General features: G+C 30.3%; 4 protein-coding genes across 4 annotated transcripts; 2 read left to right on the top strand and 2 right to left on the bottom strand.

Annotated features, from left to right (window-relative positions):
• The first annotated feature begins 847 nt into the window (after positions 1–847).
• On the top strand, positions 848–11310 carry Cep290 (Centrosomal protein 290kDa). Its single transcript, XM_065504319.1, has 16 exons — positions 848–1067; positions 1139–1239; positions 1308–1478; positions 1667–2092; positions 2151–2737; positions 2799–3154; positions 3222–4373; positions 4440–4593; positions 4660–4891; positions 4959–5623; positions 7492–7642; positions 7716–8257; positions 8431–8563; positions 8620–9638; positions 10301–10496; positions 10558–11310. The coding sequence occupies exons 1-16, from the start codon at positions 848–850 to the stop codon at positions 10891–10893; spliced, it is 6441 nt and encodes a 2146-aa protein (XP_065360391.1). The 3' UTR covers positions 10894–11310.
• Positions 10997–12632, bottom strand: Uba3 (Ubiquitin-like activating enzyme 3). Its single transcript, XM_065504318.1, has 3 exons — positions 12427–12632; positions 11379–12359; positions 10997–11283 (listed from the first exon to the last, which is right to left on the bottom strand). The coding sequence occupies exons 1-3, from the start codon at positions 12578–12580 to the stop codon at positions 11075–11077; spliced, it is 1344 nt and encodes a 447-aa protein (XP_065360390.1). The 5' UTR covers positions 12581–12632; the 3' UTR covers positions 10997–11074.
• Positions 12633–12923: 291 nt separating this feature from the next.
• Positions 12924–19395, top strand: LOC135953454 (beta-1,3-galactosyltransferase 1-like). The gene is made up of 5 exons (XM_065503362.1): positions 12924–13468; positions 13671–14068; positions 14247–14403; positions 17243–17390; positions 17571–19395. The coding sequence occupies exons 2-5, from the start codon at positions 13723–13725 to the stop codon at positions 18411–18413; spliced, it is 1494 nt and encodes a 497-aa protein (XP_065359434.1). The 5' UTR covers positions 12924–13468; positions 13671–13722; the 3' UTR covers positions 18414–19395.
• Positions 19396–21680: 2285 nt separating this feature from the next.
• Vps60 (vacuolar protein sorting 60) lies at positions 21681–23317 on the bottom strand. The gene is made up of 5 exons (XM_065503363.1): positions 23158–23317; positions 22939–23090; positions 22720–22885; positions 22432–22665; positions 21681–22029 (listed from the first exon to the last, which is right to left on the bottom strand). Exons 1-5 carry the CDS (start codon positions 23224–23226, stop codon positions 21967–21969), a joined length of 684 nt encoding a protein of 227 aa, XP_065359435.1. The 5' UTR covers positions 23227–23317; the 3' UTR covers positions 21681–21966.
• Between the last annotated feature and the right edge of the window lie 415 nt (positions 23318–23732).

The raw sequence follows: 23732 nt of genomic DNA, 5'->3' as shown, positions 1-23732 counted from the left end.
CAACGTAGTTGCACAAGAAGATGGCAGTCTGAGTATAAGAAGACGATGGGTTTAGTATCAGACAATAGTTTTAGTAAAAGACAGTCTTCATATAAGACGATGACAGTCTTCGTATAAGACGGCGACACTCTTAGTATAAGACGGCGATATTTTTAGTATAAGACTACAATGACAGTGTTAGTATAAGACAACGAAAATCATAGTTTAAGACTGCAACAGTCTTAGTATAATACTTTAAACTTAATATTAAATAAATAACGTTCTAAGTGCCTCATTAAACACTTAAAACGAATTTAAACATTAAACAGCCAGTATGACATAAACGATATTTACAGTTGAATACAATTTTTTCAATGTCAATGGCCTTTTATACCTGAATTTTTAACTCTCACTAAAATAATTACACTTTACTCTATCACTTTCCTTTTACCAGCTCATTCTAAACAATAACAAACTAAACAATGAATCAAAAAATAATAATAAAAAACAAAAACAAAACCGAAACACTACCATATATTAAACCACCCCTAACCTGAAACAACGAACCAACCAACTCTGCACGTGATACAGGTTAAAACAACCACTAACGGTTGCAATGGGCATTACAAGCATTAGCGCCCAAACTACAAACCCTCCCGGCCAGTAAGTTAACACTTGTGTTCTGAGTGAAATGGTAGTCAAGGTAACTAGAAGGTACTCAAGGATCTAAGTACAAAGAAAAAAATATTATTTTCATTATTCATTGCCTTTTACAATATTTACCATGTCATTTTGTTTTAAATTTTAAATTAATAATAAAAGAAAAGAAATAATTACATTTGCTGCCTAGAATTTAAATAGCTAAACAATGGATTTGCCCGATGTGGTGTCTTTAAGAAAATTTAAAGAGTTTTCTAAACCTCAAAAAGAAGAACTTTTCGAGACCTTATTGGAGCTGTCAGAGGCCATAGATGAATTACCTAAAAAATCAATTCGAAAGACTTTGGAATTGACATTGGCCGTTTTGACATACAAAGGTGAACAGGTCAGGGAGTTGGAAGAGCAATTGGAAGCTAAAGATAAAGACAGTTTGGGTAAGGATAGATAGAACAAAATATGTTTAAATGAAATAAAATTTATTTAATTTGTTTCAACAAAGAATCCCATCATGACCGCTTAATGGCTGATAATGAAAAACTAAAACGCATGGTGGCCAATTTGGAGGACGACAAACTAGAGTTTAAAAATAAAACCAAGGAGGTAATGTAGCTTCATTTATTTGTTTTTATTGATTTAAAAGAAATGTTTCTTTATTTTTTACTTATTAGTTAACGGAGGAAATTTTTTCTTTGCAAAAACGTTTACGTGAGGCTGCCAATGCTGATGTCAGCGATAAAGACTCTTCCGACCCCTTGTCCGAGCTGGATAAACAAGAAACTCTTCTACGCAATATTAACACCAAGAATAAACATATCAAACGTTTGCTGAGAGAAATTGAGGTGGGTAATTATTTCGATTTTACAAGAATATTCAATGATTTTTCAGATTATTAATTCAATTCGGTGAGGACACTAGATGACTTTCTATTGTGAGAAAGAAAACCTTTTGTCTAAATTTTACTTTAATATTATATATTATTTAAATATTTTGATATAATCTCATGATCTTTTTAATCTCCTATCAACAGTCCCTACAAAATCAAAACATCGAACAATCCAAAACGATTTTAACCTTGGAAAAAGATTTGAAACATGGTAAAGATATATTATTAAAGTTTAAAGCCGACGTAACTTTATTGGAAAGCGAGAAAAAGGCTCTCGCTGATTCTATGCAAGATCTTAATATAGAAATAAAACGTTTGGAGGGGAATATCACATATTTAGAAGATGAACGAGAGAAAAGTGAGAACGATTTGAAAGAGTTCATAGAAAAGTTGGAGAAAAAAGCTATGTCTTGGAAGAAAATGTTGGAGGAGAAAGATAAACAATTAAAGAAATTTAAAAGTAAAAAAGAAACAAAGCAAGATAATGACAGCCAGAAAGAAGAAGAAACAGAAACTAAAGAGGAAAGTGAGCAATCAGAAGAACAGGAAGAGATAAGTAAACTACATCATGTAAGTGATAGCACTTTAAAACTAAAAACTACTTTTATAACAATTTTACTCCCCATAGTCCTTAGAGTCCCGCGACAAACTTATCGAACAATTGGAGAGTAAAATAAAAATGATGGCCGAGGAAATGATTACCTCCACCAAACTTATGAATAAACTAAGTGCGGAAAAAGAAGAAGAACGTAATCCTCGTAAACTACGGCAGTGCTGTAAGTCAGTGGAATTAGCTTTAATGGCCAGCAATGAAAAATGTCATGAACTCTCGGAAATGCTGCAAAAAGCCGAAGAGGACAGTTGTCTCAAGGCCAAACAAGCTATGGAAGCCACAAAAGCTTTGACAGCCTATCAGAAGGGCGAAGACGGCCTAATGCCGGCCTTAAGGAAATGTTCTTCCTTGGAGAATAAATTGCAGTCAAGAGACAAGCAAATCAGAGCTTTGGTCATGGAATTGAATTCAATGCATGAAATAGCTCAAGAGAATACTTTGTTAAGAAAACGTCTAAATATACCGGAAGATGTGGTTATAACAGCCAAAAACTTGCAAGCCAAAGAGCGTAGCAAAGAGAAAATGATAGAGAAATTAACATTGAAACTGAGAGCATCAGAGGAAATGAGATTACAATTGAAAATGGAAAAGTCAGATTTAAGGTAAGAATCTTAATTCTGTATATACATACTTAGAAACTTTATACATTTTTCATAATTTTAGAAAGCAACTATTGGACTTAAAACAAAATACCAATACGCCTTCCTCTCCAGAAGTGGAAGAAAATAAAACTCCTAAGACCCCTATAAAAACACACAACAAGTCTCCTAAAGCAAAAACAGAGCTGTATTCAACAAGCTCTATGGGGAAAGAAGTAGGTGAAGTAGAAGATTCTTCCAATTCAAGAGAAACCTCTTTGATGGTAACTGTTTGTAGCCAGTGCCAAGGTAATTTGAGAGTAGAACTACAGGATTCAAATGATCATGATTTACAAGCCAAATATCAAGAAATACTGCAAGAAAACGATATTTTAAGACAAGGAATGTTGGAAATTTTGGAAAAATTAAGGGAATATGATGGTGAGTAGGATATTAAAAGTAAACTTTACTATTTATAAAATGTATTTCTTTTAATTAAATAATTTAGATTGTTCAGACAACATTACCATCGACAATGTGATGCTTTCTAGATTAATCCAGGCTTTAAAGTGTTCTAACTCTGCATTTGATACTCCCAAAAGGATAAGAGATCAATTGGCTTTGATACAGTCACGAGAAAAAGCTTTAGAAGAGCTTTTGCTAAAACATAAACCTCATGAGGAGGAAAGGGAAATTGCTACTGAAGATTTAAATTCCATAGAGAGTATGCGTGAAGATGGTGAGATTAGAGACATAGAAGAGCCTGTCTTGCAGCTGCCCGAGTATTTAGATACCTCTACCAGACCTACTACCCCCAACAAAAGTATCATTATACCCAATATACCAGAAGAAGAAGGTGCCCCAGATGCAGATTCGGAACCCGAAACATATATTTCTTTGCCCAAAAAACGTAAACTAGAAACCGAATTGGAAGAACTTAAAATCTTTAAGAAATATTATGAAGAGCTTAAGCTGCATATGAATGCCAATGAAATGGAAACTATGCAAACTTGTGCTCAACTTACCGAACAAGTTGTTAACCAAGAGCTAGAGTTAATGAGAGAACGCAGAAGTTATGGATATATGAGAGAGGATTTTGACCAAAATCTGTCGGCTTTAAAACAACTTGAAATATCAAGTATTAAAACAGAGGCCCAGTTAAAGAAAGAATTATTGGATAGTCAAGAAATTGTAGAAAAACTCAAACATGATTTACAAAATCATAAAAATGTGTATGCCTATACAACGGAAGACTATAAATGTTTGCAGCAATCACTCAATGAAAGTCAAATGAAACTGGCCATAGTTACAGAAGAGCTTTTGGCTGGCAAGCAGGAATCGAATATAAAAATTCCCGAACTTTGTATGGATTATGGTATAATAAGAGACGATTTACAATTAGAATTTATAACACAACAGGAGTATGAAGAGCAAAAACTAATAGTCAAAGAGTTTGAGACACAGAAATTGGAAATGCTAAGAAAAACTACACAATTGGAGTCACTATTGGAAATAGCTCAAGAGCAAATATCATCACAGCAAAGGTTACTCAATGATATCACTGATAATCATGTTAATTTGAGACATCTAGTAGCTGATTTACAAAGTTCTACAGAAGAGAAATTGTTAATGGCTAAAATGCAAAGAGATTTAGATGCAGGTAAACTATCAAATTCAAACTTTCAATATAAACTTTAAATTACTTAAATTTGTATTAAACTTTTAGCAAAACTGGAGCTTAGTCATGTGAGAAATGAGCGAGACTCTCTTAAGTTGCAGTTTGAAAATACAGAACAGGATATAATCAGTCGAAATCATATGATTGAGAATTTAAACAAAAGCTTCCAAATAGAACGCCAAAATAGCAACGTTAAGATCAAGTATTTGAAATAAATATTGTATAAAACACTTGGAATATTTTATTTACATATTTTTAACAATTTCAGATTTCTACAAAAATCCTTATGTTGTCTTAAAGAGAAATATGCCAAATTTACACCATTGGTCTTCCTAACCAATTTTGTTTATGCCTACAACAACTTCCTAAAGAAATCGTCCAATTTAAATGACAATAATATAAACAAAACTGAACTATTAAATGGTTATATAGAGGAAGTTATTAAAGCAGCTTTAAAAGAATATAATTTAGAAATGGAAGAGAATCAAAAAGTTATTAAGGTAAGCTTTTCTTAAAACTCTTTAAAAGCTGTAAATATGCTACATTTATTTTTCATATTATTTAAAGCTGGTAAAAACTGAAACCCAGTGCAAACTCTTTGAAGATCAATTGCAACAGTCTGAAAAGAAATGCCATGAATTAGAACACGATCTACATGCAATAAAACTTAAAATGGCTGCGGAGTCCGAACACTGGCACACAATAGAGGCGTTATTTGGTACAGAGAAAGCTCTAGAAGAGCCCAGTAAGCAAACTGAAAATAATGATAAGCCATTACAGCAATTAACCAAAGACATTGGCTGTAATACAGATAGTACTCCAATACCAGCTGAAAGAAATCTATCAGCCAGCAAATCACACAAAGTCTCCAAAGAATTGGTGGATAAAAACATGTCTCCCATACAATCTCCCAAAAGGAAAACTCACAAAGAATCATCAACACAAACCGAAACGGAATATTTGGAAACAAAAGAGAGTACTCAATCAGATGTACAGCCCGAAGACGAACAAAACGAAAATCCTTTGGATCAACAACACAAGGAAACTACAGCAGAGTCTTGTAAGCAAACAGTAGAGGCTGAAATCCAAACTGGTGTTGATTTAATTGAACAAGACTCAAAAGCTATTCAAACTTTAGAGGAAGAGGGTAAAGAAAAAGGTGATAGTGAGAAAATTGTTAAAGAGAGTGAACTAAACGAAGCTTTGGAGAAACTGCAGAAAACGGAAGAGAGGTTGGTACACAAAATCTAAGAAGTTTTGCAAATTTAATCAAAATCAAATGTTGTTCTAAGGCAGAGATGCGCAAAAATAAATTCTCTCACCAACACATTCAATTCTTTATTTTATTCAGTGCACCTACAAACACACAAATATAAAAACTGAAAAAATAAAGAAAAAAGTCATACACCAGTGCTCACGCGTTGTCTCGTTGAGTGGACAACGACTACTAAAATATAAGAGCATAAGAATACGTGTGGTTTGATTTTCCACAATTGTGGTATGGGCTGCGCATCATTGTTCTAAGGTTATGTTTCTTATAAACTTTTCCCAATAATCCTGTCTCTTTGATCTAACAATATAAATCTTGAAGGTTGTTCAATTTTCAAAAGCAGTTAGGTTAGGTCAAAATTAGGGATCGTCAAATTGCTTTCAGTACTAATGCTCTCAGGCATAGAGAACATAGAGCGGAAACTCGAAAAAAACTCAAACAAAAAAATTACTCAAAATAATCACACATACGAGTGTTGCTTTTGTTTTCACATAGTTTTTTTTTACTAATACATTCTCACCACTTAGGTTTTTGACAACTGAGTTAGGTCTTTGACAGGAGAGTTTCCGCTCTATGTGTTTCTCTATGCTCTCAGGTCAGTTACATGTTGTTGTAACAGGTCTGCTGTGATAAAAAGTTCTTGACTGGCGATAAAAAGAACATTAAGACAGCTATCGCTGAGTTCGAAATCTTTGAACTGTGAGCCTCGTATCGTTCCGTAGCGAATATCCAATTGTCTTGGGAACTATCATTCTGATCTCATTCAGAATAAGTATATTGGTCTCGTGAAATCGAAAGTTAACGGTTTTATATTCAATCTACAATTAAATGCTTTATCGATTAAACAATAAACTATATTGGATTTCATAACTCAAACGTATCTTTTTTGTCGTTTTCAAAACCGATTCCGACAATGATTGGAATCTATGACAAGTACGATTATGTTTCTCATTGCTTGCAATCTAATATATTAACTGGTTAAGAAGCATTTCAAAGGTCTAGAGTCAATATTAAGTTTGTGATAGAGCAGCAAATGAACATAGGTATCGCTCCAGTTCCTTCATTAGAAGTTAACATAGATTTTTGTAATTTGTCAACTGATATTCTTGAAATCTATCAAAATTCATAACAACTTCTCAAAACGTTAGGTTTGATATCAATTGCATTTCAACATATCTGATTCCGTTACAGTAAGATCTAACACAAGTAAGATAGCTTATATATTCTTATATACCCTTCACCAAATTATACTTAAAAATATTTTTTTTTAATATTTTTATTTAAACAAAATTAAAATTATTATTTTTTTCAAATGTTTTTTTTTAAAAAATTTTTTTTTTAATTTTTTTTTTAATTAAAAAAAATGTTTAAAAAAGAATTTATGACCAAAAAAAATTTTTTGATGAAAAAAAATTCAAGTTAAAAAATATTTTTCCCGATTTTGACCCATGGTAGAAGAGAAATTGCTATCCAATTCCATTTTGTAATTAAATGTATCGTTGAGCGTTGTAGCCTTTCAAGAAAAACGGAATGAACCCACGTTGGTAGAATTATTGCTTTTCTAGAAGTTGCTTGCGGAACGTAACAAGTAGGGCACGACAAAAGCCCTTTACAAAGAAGATACTCCTAAAAAAGTTTTCACAAATAAATTTGAACATACTGTTTATGACCATCTCAGAGACATCAAAAACGAATAGGCAGGAAAGTCCATCATACATCCCACTAACGAAAAAATACTTCTACCAGACTAATAGGAGGTCGTCCCTAAAATATCCGTTTTGGCCTAAATTTAACAATTAATAATAATTCATTGATCCATATTTTCCCCAGTCTATCACAAGCCAAACAAGAAATAGAGGACTTGAAACAAGAGCTAACAACTAAATCGGAAAACCCGCCCACTCCCGAGCAACAGGAAAAGCCTACAAACCCACCAGAGCAACAAGCACAAACTTCTAGCTTGCAATCAGATGTAATAGAGGTAAAACTTCTAACTTAAAACATTCTTATACTTAATTCAAACACTTAAAATTAAAAATACTATTTTTTCACAGAAAACCATATTATCCTTCCATACACTCTTAACTGAAAAGGATAAATCCATAGGAAAAATGCAAGATATTTTGCAAACCGAAAGAGAACAAAATCATTTGAATCTTAACAAATTAAATACCGAAATGGAGGGTTTAAAAAGCACTATTGTAAATCTAAATTTCAATATAAAAACTAAGGATATAGAAATATTAGAACTTAAAACGCAATTGGAAACTCTTAGCGTAAGACGTAATTCGAATGAGAAATTGGAATTGGCCACACATCTGGCTGCCGGAGGAGAAGAAAATGTGGATAATAGCCTCAATGAAATGACAGATGAAAAAATCGAAGAAATGTTTGAGGAGAATACTACGACGCCATTGGTAAAGGTAGCCACAAACAGTACAGGAGAAAATTGTGCACAAGAGAAACATGAATTAGAGCATAATAAGGATATGCCCGAAAATTTGAGCAAACAATTGAAAGAGCTTAAAGAAAAGGCCAGTTATTGGGAGAGTTCCTTTAAACTAAAAGAGGAAGAGATACAGATACTTAAAGAAAAGTAAGATAATAAGAAATATTTAAATTAAATCTCTATAGAAAAACTATTATGGTACCGTAGTTGTCAGAATCACAGATTTTAGTTTCAGCATAATTTGCAAATCTAACAAATACGGGAATAGAGCATATACATAAATACATATTCATTCAATTAATAAATAATTTTTTCTTTAGAATCAAATTTTTGCAAGATCGTGAGAAATCTTCAAACATGACTCACAATCCAGAAATGGAGCAATTACGTTCCTTATTAGAAGAGAAGGATAAACACATCAATGAGTTAATGGATACCTTAAATAACTTCCATGTAAGTTTAAAAAACAAGATATTTATAAATTTTCATTAATATTCCATTTCATTAAGGACGATCAACAACGTTTTATCAATGATTCTTCAAATTATTCAGCCGATCAAATAGCCAAATTGGCCAGTGATCTGACACGTACCGAGGCCACCAATAAAATCTATCAAGCTCAAGTTGAAGCTCTGCGCAAGCAATTAACCAATCTAACGCAACGTGAAAAACAAGCCAGAGAATTAAGTCAATCTTTGCGCAATCAATTAATTAAACGACCCGTGGTCTCTATTAAAACCGAGCTAAATGCACGTGTTAAAAGTGAAAATCTTCAAAAGAGAGTACAACAACTGGAATTAGATTTAGAGGATGCCAAAATCGAAATACAAAAACAAAAAGTTATAATCGACAGTAAGAGAGCACGCAGTGCCAATGAAGTGGGTTTATGGGAGAAACAAAAAAGATGGCAACAAAATGCGGAGAAATTTAAAGCCAAACTGGAGGAAACCGAGACATTGTTGGAAAAAACTCGAAGTCTATTGCAGTCGGCCAGAAACACCATCAACCGTTTAGAGAAAGATAAACAAATTTTAGAGGCGAAAATGGGCAGAATCACTCAACATAATGTACAGCATTCTATGAAATGTTGTCGAACACCCTCATGTCCCAATTTACACCGTCAGACATCGAGTGTTGGTACAAAATACACCCCCTCCGAAAGTCCCGAAACATATACCGGGGCTAGCAGTGAATGTAGCTCACCCGGACGCAGCTCTTTACCACCCTGCAACAAGACACATTTCACTAATGTCACGAGTTCTTTACAAAATTCCCATGGTGACATCATCGAGGCTTTGAAAGCACGCATTGAGATGCAACAACGTAAAATTTTGGCTTTAGAATTGGAGGGCAAGGGCAGCAATGCTTTAACTACCGAAATGGAAAAGATACAGGAAAAGCTTTCGTCCATAGAAGCTCAAAATATTCGTTTAGAGGCGAAAAATCTGCAGCTGCAATTGGACAATGATCTGTTGAGACAAGGTGATGGTACGGAACGTTTGCAGAAACGTATTAAACATTTGGAAGAGTGAGTAGATGATTATTTTTTTGTACATAAATAGGAAATAGTTTACTTGTTATTAAAAAAAAATTCTTTTTAAATTTATAAGTGAAAAAAATGTATGAAAAAAAAAACAATTTTTTTTCGTTGCAAATGACTTTGAAATTTCTACCATTAGATATCCATATTGTCTTTATTAATGACTTAGTAATCCAGCTATAGATCAAAAATAGGCCAAAAATCTAGGTTTTACTGGTTTTTTCCGTATATCTCCGCCATTTGTGGGCCGATTTTATCGATTTGAAATAGCAACCGAACAGTGTCTATAGCGGATATATTGAAGTATGTATGAATCATGTATGTAAGTCAGGCGCGGTCAATCATTTGGGGGGTGTGTTTTGTTTAATTTAAATTTTGTTTTACATTTTGCTTTTTTCCCTTTTTTATATGAAAACTTTTCGGTTTTGATTTCCATATTTCTCAATTTTTTATATTTGATATGTCTGCCTTTGGTGGAATCTAAACCTTTTAAAGGTAATCGAATTCTTCATGTGGTTAGTTTCCATTCATAACATATTTTGGCGTTAGAAAACGCTGTAAAAGTCCACTTACCTAAAAAATAAAAACAAAATTAATTACATTACATTAAATAATTAACTCAAAAATTACCTTAAAATTTTCCTTTGCAGCTACATAATTGCTTTAAAAGAAGAAATGGCTTCCGCAGAGGCTCGCAAAGAATTATGCAAATGTACAGGTATAAAACTAAACACACAAATGGGTCAATCGGCAGAAACGACCATTTTATCGCTAAGAAATTTAGTGGAAAAATTGAAAGCTGAAAATAAATATTTAAAAGATGGCAGAAGATCATGTGAATCAAGAGTAAGAAAACTCGATTAAGAAAAATATATAAATAATTACATATTCATCCTTTATTCCACAGGCTTCCAGCGAAACTTCTACGCTTGAAACGGCCCGTTTACAACAAATGTATACCGATTCACTGGACAAAATCTCCGCTCTGCAATTAAAACTACAATCTAAATGTCCGCACTGTGAGAATAAAGGCAGAATGCTGGCCATGGACTCTCAGACACAAGATGAATTGAAATATGTTAAAGAACAACTTGTAAAAAAATCACAATTATTGCAAAAAGCTAAAGTTTTATTAACACGAGCCGCCGCCAAAGAAAAAGTGTTAAAAGAACAATTATCGATGTGGAAGCGTAAATGTTCAGAGTTACAAAATGTGCCGGTTATAGATGAAATTAGTGAATAGTTTTAATCTATTTGATGAGTTTGAATTTTTTTCGTTTTTTTTTTCTTTTTATTTTTTCTTTACTTAAATTTGTTAATTTAATTCTTTTTTTTACTGCTTGATGTTGGTTTAAATTGTTTTATTTATGTTGTTGTTTTTCGTTTTAATTATTTTATAAATTCCTGTACTATTTTTTATGAATTTAATTCATTTCAACTTCATTGGCATTATATTTTAATTGTAGTGTTATAGTATTTGGTGTAGTCTGATCGGACACCATTATTTGTTGACCATCTTTGAGTCCTAACTCGCCCAAAGACTCTGTCAAATTACAGCGCGTACGCTCTTCAATACTTTTAACCGTAGACATGTATAAAGTTTTATTTTTACCATTAATTATTGTTGTAATGCCTGAAATAAAATAATACAAAAAAGTCATTGCGAATTTATCAATTTTCTTAAAGAAACTTTTTCCAACTAGAAAAACTATTAAAATTCTTATTTACCTGGTTGTTTCATTTGATACATGGGACTTTCGCACAGCATTTTTATTAAATCCTCCAAAGTTGTGGTATTGGGATCTTCAATATTTATTATCTGAGGCACATTGCTGCAAGCCAAACAATTTTCAGACTTTTCGGCAGCATAAGTATAGGTATAAATTCCATCGATATCATTGAAATTTAAATAATTGGACATGCTGTCATAACAACTGGTGGCCAATTTGAATACTTCTGTGGCACAAGCGGCCGCAATAACGGCATTTGTACTGGCCACTGCGGGAATTATGTGTTTTAAAACTCCCTGCACCAAACGATATGTTATGCCAGCGATACTAAATTGATTAGCTCTTTCGCTGGCACGTTCATAAACCCAGGCCACATGTTGGGGATCATCACCATCTAAAGCCGCGCTAAAGGGATTCTCCTTGTCCCATTGTATAATTTTCACATATTCAATACAGTGTTCGGGCAGACGTGGTGTATTCGCTATGGTGCACAATGGATAATTGATTTGTGGTGGAAATAGATCCAGGGTACATTCAATACAGGCCGTAAATCCGGGCAATATGACACGGGCGTTGCCCTTAAAGCCTTCTGTGCCACCATCAATCATGGGTATTATGGTGGAGGGATCAACGGAACCATCTTCTTCATTATAGCTAAGCATAGATAATAACATGCCGTTTATCCAACGACGCGCCACTATGGAATCAAGGCCACATACTATGATATGGAATTGCTGGTAGAATGATTCATCATAATCTTGGATTTTACAAAAATGTGGCGTAACACGACACGTAGGCACACGGTTATTTATAAACTTTGCCGCACACTCAGACTTGGAAGAGCCAATATCGGATCTGCGGAATAGGAATTGACGATTTAAATTCGATAAATCTATGGTGTCCATATCGATGACATGCAAATCACCGAACCCCATTAAGGCCAAATCTTTTAAAAGTTCACATCCCAAGCCACCAGCACCTGTAAGCAAATGAATACTAAATATATAAAATCAATGTATTTGCTGGTAGTGCTTAAAATAATTTACCAATTACTAAAATTTTGCAAGTATTTTGCAAAAACTCTAGATTATCTGGCGATGGTGTAAAATCGGATTTACAAAAAGGTCCAGCCCTTTCTAATATATGACGCAAACTATGCCATCTTTTGCTATTTAAAGAATTGGCTGTAATCGTTGCCATTTTATAGTATAAAACTACAAATTGTTTTAAATCGTAAGTAAATCGTGTAAAAAGAAAATTCGCACAAGAAAAAATTATTAGCCGGCTTTTGAAAAGGATTGCACTAAACAGCTGTTACTTTAACAGCTGTTCAGAGTTGCAATATTTTAGTTGGGAAAACGGTAGTGCATGAAGAAGTTGTTACAAAAAACACAAAAGAATTTAGATAACAAAATGCCAAACTTTGTACTTCTGCTCCGGCTGAAAAAAAAAACCTTTCATAAAATTCAGCCTTTGTATATAACACAAAGATAACAATATGGCAACTTAAAAAACAATACCTATAATTTCAGTATGGCAACCACATATAATTTGGCACTCGCAAAAAAACAATCGTAAACAGAAAACAAAACTGAACTAACTTGTTTTTTTATACGGAAATAACGAATCTAATCAAACTAATAAACCAGAAATGTGATTGATAACAAACAATATCAATTAGGTTTATCGGATAACAACAATTGTAGTGCAAAGTAAATTAACTTAACTCATGAAAGTTATGTTTTTTTAAGTTTTCATACGGTGTTGTCGCGTGATAAAAATTGGTAGTGCATTAATAATCAAGAAAAAGTATAAACAAAAAAGTGAAAGAAAATTACATGAAAAAGTTTAGTAATTAGTTAAAAGAAGGAGAAAACGAAAATAATCAAGACAATGCAATTTATGTGTTACTGCAATTTATGGAAAAAATAATATGATGCACACGAAAATAATTTGAAGGTCGCTTTTTTGCTTGTAAATAAAACTAGTACTCTCTTTTGTCCAGACTTGTTGTTGTTGCTTTTCTCTTCACTACAAAATAAAAGTACTTGATTTGTTGTTATTATTACAAAGAAGGAGTTGGGTTTGGTAAGCGATAAATAAACAATAAATTTCATAAATTATTACAAAATATCCACTTATAGTGATTTTGACATAGTGTGGTAGTTAAATGTTTAACGTTCTTAATGAACAATTGATAAGATTAATAAAATAAACTCATTCTGATATTGATAGTACATATGTAGGTTTATTTAACAATTTTCTACTTAACTTTTCCAACAAATTTCAGATAAGACGTATTTAAAAGAAGACAGTAATGAATATTATTAGAAAGCCAAACGATGGGTCGTTATGAATATGAAAAACTCACGCTTTTGCCTTTAAGCTCAAACAGTTCCAATTCAACAATAAATCCATCATCGTCTTCGTCCGTCGATGACGACGATAATAGTGAACATGACGATACCGTTGAATTCAAACAGAAAACAAAACATTTTCGCAAAAAAATAGCCGGTGCCATACGAACAACCTCAGCTACATTGGCGGCAAATAATCGTCGCAAACTACACCTTAACCGTGGAATTGGAAAACGCCTAGCACGCCTCGTATTATGTGCTTTTATGGTTCCCATGATGTTATTTTTAACATGGTATAGTTCTATATTCACTGGTGCACCATCAAGACATTGTAAGTATTTTTGAGTTTTCTTTTTTAAAGTGGATGTATTAAACCTTGTGGTTATGTGTGTAGGTAGTTTGTTGTTGGAATTTATGTACATATGTATCATTGTTTCTGTAAATAATTGTTGCTCCCTTTGTTTGTTAATATTTTTTCTTGTTGTTTTGTTTTCTTATTCTTCTTGCAGATCCCTTGTCCGATTGGGATTTTAGTGTGTCACGTAATATTAGTGATTATGTTTTGCCATTAAATGATACAACATTATTGGAACCGCGTCATAAGTGTCATGAGAAAATGTTCATTTTAATTGTTGTGTGTTCGGGTGTAAATAATTTTGTTGCAAGGTATGTAAATCTTATATAAAAATAGGCCACACGTTTTTTTTTTTTGTGGTACACTTTTAAGTATGTTATTGTCCACCAATATTGATGAAACATATATGGTTTAAAAAGTTATTTTCTCTAAATGTGCACAATATAAATATTTTTTTTAAATTCTTTCCATAAAAGTGGTAAAAATTTTAAATTTGCTTGAAAAACAACAACAACACGTTTATGCTCATCTAAATACCCGTGTATTATTACACAAACGTGAAAAATATTTTTAAGTATACTCAAAAGTAACTGTATAATTTCGTTATTAGTGGTCGAATTTTGACCACCAGGCGATCCTAGTATTAATAAAACCGTATGAGTAAGCGATAAAGGCCTGGATATTTTGCTTTATATATGTATGATATTTAAAATAAAATTTCGTTATGAATATGAATTTTAGAAATTTAGTATGGTGGCGTGAATTACTCTAATATTAGAATTATAATTGTTTATTTTTGCGGTTTAGATTTCATATATTAAAGGTTACGGAGTTGCATATTTTTTATAGAAATCATCGGAATATTAATACCTATAACAAATAATTTTCAGATAGGTACAATACTTATGTACATAGGTATATGAAGGAATATCATAACAGAATGATTAGGATTTGTAGGTCTAAGCAAGAGTTGGTATTTAAAAAACATCCAGTAAAACAGCTAACTACAGCTAAGCTACATTAATGTTCATATACAGTGATGACAATGGAAGCTATTCCAAATCTTATATATAAATAGGCCACACGTTTTTTTGTGGTACACTTTTAAATATGTTATTGTCCACCATGTATGGTTTAAAAGATTATTTTATCTACATGTGCAAAAATATAAATTTTTTTTAAAAAATTATTTCCATAAAAGTGTTAAAAAGCGTTCTAAATTTGCTTGAATAACAACAACATGTTTATGCACATCTAAATACACGTGTATTTGTACACAAACGTGAAAAAATATTTTTGGGTATACTCAAAGTAACTGTATAATTTCGTTATTAGTGGTCGAATTTTGACCACCAGGCGATCCTAGTATATGTAAATAGGCCACACGTTTTTTGTGGTACACTTTTAAGTATGTAATTGTCCACCAATATTGATGAAACATATATGGTTTAAAAGGTTTTTTTCTTTAGATGTGCACAATATAAAAAAATATTTAAAAATTCTTTCCATAAAAGTGGTAAAACGCCACCAGCCGATCCTAGTATTTAATTAATAGCTTAAAATCCAAAAAAATTCTTATCACATTTGTATTTGTTTATTTAGTATTTCATTAGTACCTACATACTTGTTTTTTACATATATGTATGTATTATCGAATATCATATCGGAGAGCAATATTCGGCTGTGTCAAATCCTATATACCATTCATCAAAGTATGGCGTGGATATATGGATGTGAAAAAAGGAAATTTCCCCTCAAAACTGAAATTTTTTAAAGTAAACAAGTAAAAGTGATATATGTTTTGTGCTAAATTATACCTTAAAATACAAATTTTAAATATTTTTAAATATTTTTTTTTTCAAGTAAAAAAAATTTGGAGAAAAAAATTTAATTTTTTTAAAATTTATTAGTGAAAAAATTTATGAGAAAAAATTTTTTTAGTAAAAAAAAATTCGGGTTAAAAATTATTTTTACCGATTTTGTCCCATTGTAGGTCCAAATTACTTACTATATACATCACTGCAATGGACTTTGAAATATCTATCATTAGATAGTAATCCATATATTTAGTAATCCATATATAGATGCCGATATATTGATGTATCAATCATGTTTCTAAGTTATTTTGGGGCTACGGAAAGTTGATTTCAACATACAGACGGACTATATCGAATTCGTTATCTATAACGTTTCAGAAAATATATACTTGTGGGGTCGCAAATGAAAAATGTAGAAATTATAAACCAAATGACAAACTTATATATCGAGGAACTATATTCTATACTATAGAAAAATTTAGAAATTACAAACGGAATGAATTTATAAAATCAACTGAAGTTGAGCTCATAATTGAGTACAATTTTTTAGTTTAATATTTAAGGCAGTTGTTAATTGCTAAATTAAATTTTTTCATTTTGAAAAAAAAACTCCGTGTTAAAGTTTCTGAGTTAAAAATAATAATAAAATTAATATTTGCTTCAGACTTGCCTTATTTTAATTTCTAAATAAAGACCATTATTAATATTTATCACATATAGTTTTTGCTTCGTTTATTATTTTGATTTTTAAATTTTCACAAATCTTGACTCTAAAATTTTTTTCTAATTATTAAAAAAAATTACAAGATATAATAAATATTGAAATAACTGTAAAACCTTTTACATATTATTATTGTTTTAGTCATCTTTCTTGTAGAAGTTTCAAAGTTTCCATTGTTTTGCCAAGTATGACTTCATTTTATAAATATATTTAAACATTAATGCTAAAATTTGCTATATAATAATAGAAATCCTAATAAACTTGTATGTATCTTAGAAATATTTACATATACATACCTATTTGGTAAAAGTTTATAATTTTGAAAGCTGAAATGACGAATTAAAAAACCGCTATTTCACACAGATTTCAAGAGTTTCTATGTATGTATATAAAAAAAATATTTGAGGTTAAACGGCAGGTTTATGATATTTTAATAGAAGAATATTTAAAATTTATTATAGATTATAGATTATTATATTTATTATATACTAGTGTTTGTAAATACATCAGATAGGGCTAAAATTTTGTATTATTAAACAAATTTAAATTAAATAATTATGTATTTAATTAACTTTTTATTAATATCTCTGCTACAACACCCACTCTTTTCAGACAAACCATACGTGAGACATGGGGCAATATCACGGAATTCAATTACAGTATGTTTGAAAAATTGCATACGCATTTAAGTGACAAATATTTGCAACCCAAAAGACAACGTATAAAATTATTTCAAGAATTTTTAAAATTAAATGGCAATGTGAGTGAGTTAATTCCATAAAAGTACTTTGATACTTTTGCACATATTTAATTTGTTTCTTTTTAGTAGTTACTTTTGTATTTATTTTTTAATGTTTATTTTATGTTTTTTTTGCTCTAGTTGGGCTTTTTTTGTTAGTTTGTCATTAACACTTTCTATTGTTTATTTATTTGTGTTTAGCAAACGACAGCAATTCCACCAGCTACATTGCCAGTAAGAATTTTGTTTTTATTGGGTCACACAAAAGTTGACACAAGTATGGCTGGCGGGGGTGATAATGAAACGCACATACGTCTACAACAAGAAGCCGAACAATATGATGATATAATACAGGAAAACTTTTTAGATACTTATAATAATTTAACCATAAAATCTGTAATGGCTTTGAAATGGATAACGCGCAACAAATGCTTTCAACAGGCGGCATTCTTTATGAAATGTGACGACGATACCTTTGTTAATGTTCCCAATCTACTGCAATTCCTATTGGGTGGCACAGTGCCGCTGTACAACGAAACCCTGGATTACTATGATAGTCATACGTATCAGACACTGTCCGCTTTGAATCGTTTAAATGCCACCAAAAATTATATGGTGGGTTATATGTTCTGTAAGGCTCCTGTTCTGGGCAATGTGAAGAGTAAATGGTATATGCCCTATTACATGTATACCAAAGATTATTATCCCACTTATTTATCCGGTTCGGGATATCTCATGTCCATGGATGTGGTGCCCCGGCTATATGAAGCAGCCTTGAATACGAGTTTAGTGTATTTGGAGGATGTCTATGTGACCGGCATGTGTGCCGAAAAGGCAAATATCCAGAGACATCATCATCCCCTATTCAATTATGGCCGTTACAAGCATGCCTGCACATTGAAAGGTATGATAACTCTGCATAAACTCACCAATGACGACATGTATGCTGCATATAATTTTGTAACAAATGTTACATATCATTGTCCACCACCAGGGAAGTATTTTAAACGTATACGTTTACGTAGATTAAGTGGCTGTGGTTAAGTTTAGCAACTAAGAATAAAATGTATGTCTAGGTGTGATTGTCTAAGGCATTACACATTCGGGGGGTGTTTAAGCTTATAAAATAATTAATGATTTGCCTCAAATCTTTATTAGATTTATTTGGAAATTAGCACAAATTTATTTATAGTAGTTAGGCTAGGCGCAAACAATGTTGAAGGTGGCACAATTTACTATTGTATTCTGATCTGACAAATGTTGAAAATTTTAATAATATTTTTGCTGTTTATTGGAAAATCTTTTCTGAATATGAAAACATTAACTATTAAAATGTTAATTTGTTTATTTTATTATATTAAATTATAAAGTTTAATATTTTGTATTTAATAATGACGGATATTAGAAATTGCTATAACTGAAAGGCTGTGAAATATTCAAAAATTATTGGTTTATTTAGTTTTTATAGTTATACATAAAACTAACAAATTTAGCAAAACATAGCTATACAAATTACAAATCCGAAAACACACATTTTTTTTTGTGAAAAAATAGTTTTTCTTAAAAGATGTCCGCAATATGCAAAATTAAATATTTCTAAATGATGCAGTTATTTAAAAAATTTATTTAGTTTAAATTTTATTGTAAATTTATAAGAAACAAAAATGGATACCACCCAGATATGTAAATAAATTAAGATACGCTTTTATTTGAATACTTTATTAAAAAGGTGGAGAGAATAAACTTTAAATTAAACTATTTATTATACATTATGAAAAGCTTGTGGCCATATTTTCCTGATGCAGGGATTGTCGCCACAAGCTTTTATATCATATAAATTTTACAATTTAATAAATATGTAGTTTTAATTTAGTTTATTTTCTTGCTTTTAGAGCATTTAAATAAAATAAATTGTTTTAAAAATGTTTTTTTTATTATTAATTTACTTTCTTCTTTCAGAGCACATTGAATATTTCGAATTTATGAACATATTGTAAAAAGCTTATAGTTTGAAACAGCATGTAAATATGAAAATTTTGAATTTTTTTTTAAATTTTTAAGTTCGAAATTTTGAAATTTACTTCGAATTTTCGAACATAATATTGCCTTGTCATCAGGTTTTGGAAATGTAAGAAAAGAAATTGGTCTCAAATAAAACTAAAAGTGTTTTTTTTAAGAATCCTCATGATTTGAATATTATTTTAACAGCTTTAAAAACATTTCAAACTTTTTGAACATCAAATATTGCATTGTCATCAACTGTATGCATGAATGCCAAAATTCCGTCTATTCGACCTACGAGAACTGATACAAAATTCATTTACAAATGTTGACCTAAACTAACATACATACACATAAACGAACAAACTAACATTGTAAATTAAAAAAAAAAGCTTTCGAAAAGTTCAAATATTTTAATAATTGTGTGTTCAATTTGTACGTTAATATTTAAATTATTAGAAAATTGTTTAAATTAATTATACACACAACATTTTTGTATATATTTTATAATCTTAAGCACTCCCCCCTTTAATAGGTTTTAAATTGAAAAGTTGTTCAGGAAGTTTATGATTTTTTGAGCCCGCACGTTTGTGATTGTGATTTACATATATGTATATTGTTTTAAATTAAAATTCAGTAGAATTGATATAGTTAAAGGCTTTCTTGTTTCTAATTATTGTTTGTAGTTCCTTTTTATAATTTATAGGCCACGAAGACAAGACTATCTATATTTATACAAAATAAAATAAGTAATATTTTTTCATCTTCTTAGAGTAGATGATAAAATAAAGTTAATTTTAAACATTGTAAAAAAAAATCTTCAAAATAAATGTAATAATAGTTTATATTTGTATGCTAAATTGTGCTGTTTTAAGTTTCTTTTAAATCAAATATTTTCATACATACAATTATTATATTTTCATACGTACAATTCGTCATTTAAAAACAAAAAAGACGTAAGTTACCATTTTTTTTCTTTATTCCAAGAGTTGACATAATAAACATTTTGAAATCTTGGATATATTTATTTTTTGTCGAAAGGCGTAAGTTACATTTATAATTTTTTGTGCTTGCGTTCTCGGCTTTTAAAATTTTGTTAATAAAATCGTCGTCTTTAGTTGTAGGCGTGTAAAATTTTGCAGGAACATCAATCAAAAAGTCGATTTTGAATTTTTTTAACTTAACGGCTTTTCTGATTATATATGACGAATTGTAGATTATCATGAGTCATCATATTTCAAAATTAAAAATCATATAGACCATTCAGACGGCCTCGGTTTGCACTTGTGTTATTATACCCTTCACCATGAATGTTAAGCATTTACATAAATAAGTTTTGTCATACCGTTTGTAATTTGTACCTAATTTTTTGACCGAAATATTTTTCACCAAATTTTGTTCACTCAATTTTTAATATTTTTCTTAAAGTATACTTTAGTGAAGGGTTATATATGATACGGAACATCCGCATAGATCTCATGTATCTGGATCACAAAGAGTCTCCAGTCAATAAAACAATATTATAATCAACACATTGAACATTTAAATTTCATTGAAATCGAACATTAAAAATCCGAAATGATAAATTTTTCATCCGTTTTCATTATTTATTTATAATTTTTTAGTAGAAATTTAAATTATTTATAATTGTATGTCGATATCGTTGAGATTGCGCTAAATAATGACAAATTACATGACAATATATTTCATTCCCAAAATTAGGTATTTGAATGGGCTATAAAAGAAAAATTACTTCGTTCTAACGTTTTTCATTTATAGCTAAATTTTTATATTGAAACGATTGCCTGTAGAACCTGCAAATCTGCCATAAATCTTAAATGTTTCTATCACTGTTTTAGACACTTGCTTATTTATATTCGTCCTAATATTAATTTAAGTTTAAAAATTAAATTATTTATTTTCTTTCATTACAAACAAATTATAAATTAAACACAAATCAATTATGTCACACTTTTTGCTGGAAGTATTTTCAAAAATTTAACTGTAAAAACATTAATTTAAAATTTTGTTACTAAACTGATTTAGGCAAATTTATTAAACAATAAGTCTTCCTTAACTAAATTGAACACAAATTCATATTACTAATATATTAGATGTATGAACGAATAACAAACAAAGACCACAAATATTTATTTATTTAATCTAAAATCTAAAAGAAAATTATTAAAATCAAAACAATTGTCCATTAATATACACAACTACTAAATGTTTTAAATTATTTATTATTAATATTAAAGACATAACTTTAATACATACTACTACTATTTTGCTTCAGTAAAAAAACAAATATTTTATTTCTATTTTTTAATTTATTTATTCATTAAAGTCTGTGTTTTTTTCCTTTACAAAAATAAACAAATTCTTTTAACACAAAATATATATAAAAATTAACATAAACTTTAGAATATCTAAAAGAAATTATTCAAATTTATCTTGTGAATTGTTGTTTTTTTATTAAGCAACTAATTTATAAAGCAAAAATAATAAGAGTTGAAAAATATAGTTTTTTTTTTAATAATAAAGAAAAAATTTGATAACGTAGTTAAATACTAAATGAAATTGAGAGTTGTTTTATTTAAGACGTCTTTACAGATGTGGGAACCTTAGGTAAACCAAATTCGTCAGTTTCAATGGAATTCTGAAAAAAAAAATATTAAATAAGTTTTTCATAATTTAAGGAACGAATATACATTTTCGTATATTCAAAAATCGTGTATCGGCCAGTAATCGCTAAAAATTTAACCGAAAACCAAAACTTTTATATAGAAAAACATAGATTATGGAACTTTAAATTAAGTTTAGGACACCTAAAAAAGTGAGCTAAAATGTGTTCTAAACAAGATAATTACATAATTTTAGAAATTCTAAGGACAACATTGGAAACATTTCTAATTTGGCCGAACATTAGATTCGTTATCGGTCGGACTCTATAATTTTATAATGTATGCGTTAAACTTAAAAAATATATTTTTTTTTTTTAAAAATACAGGAATTTCCTTATATGTGTATTTCTCTCGTTTTTTAAATCATTACGCCTTACCTTATTGCCTGGTATAAAACTATCAGCACCAGGTTCCTTATCTGGTGCTGAAGGAGCCTTTACAACATCATCCAAATAACTAGTATCATCATCGAGAGCTATTTCATCACCCAAAGCATCTAATTCAGCTTCTAGTTCATCATCATCAACCTCGGGCATACCATAAGTGCGACCCAAAGCTTCTTGCACTTCATCGGCTTGTTCCAGCATATCCGCCATATCATCTTGAATATCCTATAATAAACATACATATTTACTTTCTTTTAACATCAAATTTTCTCACATTACCTCAATGTGATCAATATTGATTTTCTTAAATTCTTTTTGCATCTGCTTAACGCCATCTTTCATGGCAGCCACCGTAGCCTGAGTATCTTTCAATGATTGGGCTGCATAATTGGCTTGTTCCATATTAAACGATTGATTTCTCAAAGCTTCGGCTTGCTGTTCATAACTAAAATCAAAAGTATGCTTATGAATCCTAACTAATCAATCTTTTGAACTTACGCTTTCTTTTGTTTCAACACTCTCATGGCCTTTTGTTTTACGGAGTTCTTGGCCGGTCCTTCACGCATTTTGGACATTTGTTCCCGATATTTACGCAGTTCATTTTCTAACTTGTTAATTTTCTCCTCTATATTACTAGCTCGCTCATCAACCTTTAAGTGGATGATTTCATTGAATTTATAACAAACAATTTTCAATTGGGGTAGAATAAGAACTTACGCCTTTGATGCAATCATTTATATTTGGTGCTGGCTCTTTGGGTTTTCCTTTGCCAAACAAGCGATTCATGGTGTTGTCTTGTTAAATTTGTGTGGTTTTTCAAAAATTATTGTAAAACTTAATAAATTTTAGAATAAAGATAACTACAGAATTTTAGTGGATTCATATAAATGATGACTAATTTTATGTATTTGTTTTGAAACAAAAAAATAGTATGGCAACTCTTGTGAACAGCTGTATATGAAAACAATGTTGTCAACTTTTGTGTATTTTAAAATGCTTTACAAAATAAATAAATTCAATTTTATTAATTTATAAGCCGAATCCAAACAAATATAGTTGATCGCATTATAATTGAAATATGATCGTTATTAAATTATTTTCAACGAATAATTTTATATTAAAAAATACATTCATAAACAATTTTTAAATTTATCAAAGCTTTATAGAACAACTTTTGTATGATCAATTTAAAAATTGTTTATGAGTTTAAATATTAATCACTTTTTTTATATGTTGTATGTTTAAACTTTAACCACCATATTCATAATCAATTTTTAAATTTATAAAAGGTT

Source organism: Calliphora vicina, chromosome 3, assembly GCF_958450345.1.
Source record: "Calliphora vicina chromosome 3, idCalVici1.1, whole genome shotgun sequence".
Taxonomy (NCBI): domain Eukaryota; kingdom Metazoa; phylum Arthropoda; class Insecta; order Diptera; family Calliphoridae; genus Calliphora; species Calliphora vicina.
The sequence above is the reverse complement of the archived record's forward strand: the minus strand, read 5'-3'. Positions and strand labels throughout refer to the sequence as shown.

Bases quoted from the DNA above. Each gene is read 5' to 3' on its own strand.
- Cep290 (XM_065504319.1), top strand. From the start codon at position 848: ATGGATTTGCCCGATGTGGTGTCTTTAAGAAAATTTAAAGAGTTTTCT. The intron at 4,374-4,439 runs GTAAACTATCAA...TTAAACTTTTAG, and splicing joins GCAAAGAGATTTAGATGCAG to CAAAACTGGAGCTTAGTCAT. The intron at 4,594-4,659 runs GTATTTGAAATA...TAACAATTTCAG, and splicing joins AATAGCAACGTTAAGATCAA to ATTTCTACAAAAATCCTTAT.
- Uba3 (XM_065504318.1), bottom strand. From the start codon at position 12,580: ATGGCAACGATTACAGCCAATTCTTTAAATAGCAAAAGATGGCATAGT. The intron at 12,360-12,426 runs GTAAATTATTTT...ATTTGCTTACAG, and splicing joins TTGCAAAATTTTAGTAATTG to GTGCTGGTGGCTTGGGATGT. The intron at 11,284-11,378 runs GTAAATAAGAAT...ATTTTATTTCAG, and splicing joins GTATCAAATGAAACAACCAG to GCATTACAACAATAATTAAT.
- LOC135953454 (XM_065503362.1), top strand. From the start codon at position 13,723: ATGGGTCGTTATGAATATGAAAAACTCACGCTTTTGCCTTTAAGCTCA. The intron at 14,404-17,242 runs GTATGTAAATCT...CACTCTTTTCAG, and splicing joins GTAAATAATTTTGTTGCAAG to ACAAACCATACGTGAGACAT. The intron at 17,391-17,570 runs GTGAGTGAGTTA...ATTTGTGTTTAG, and splicing joins TTTTAAAATTAAATGGCAAT to CAAACGACAGCAATTCCACC.
- Vps60 (XM_065503363.1), bottom strand. From the start codon at position 23,226: ATGAATCGCTTGTTTGGCAAAGGAAAACCCAAAGAGCCAGCACCAAAT. The intron at 22,886-22,938 runs GTAAGTTCAAAA...TTTTGATTTTAG, and splicing joins GTGTTGAAACAAAAGAAAGC to TTATGAACAGCAAGCCGAAG. The intron at 22,030-22,431 runs GTAAGGCGTAAT...TTTTTTTTTCAG, and splicing joins GTTTTATACCAGGCAATAAG to AATTCCATTGAAACTGACGA.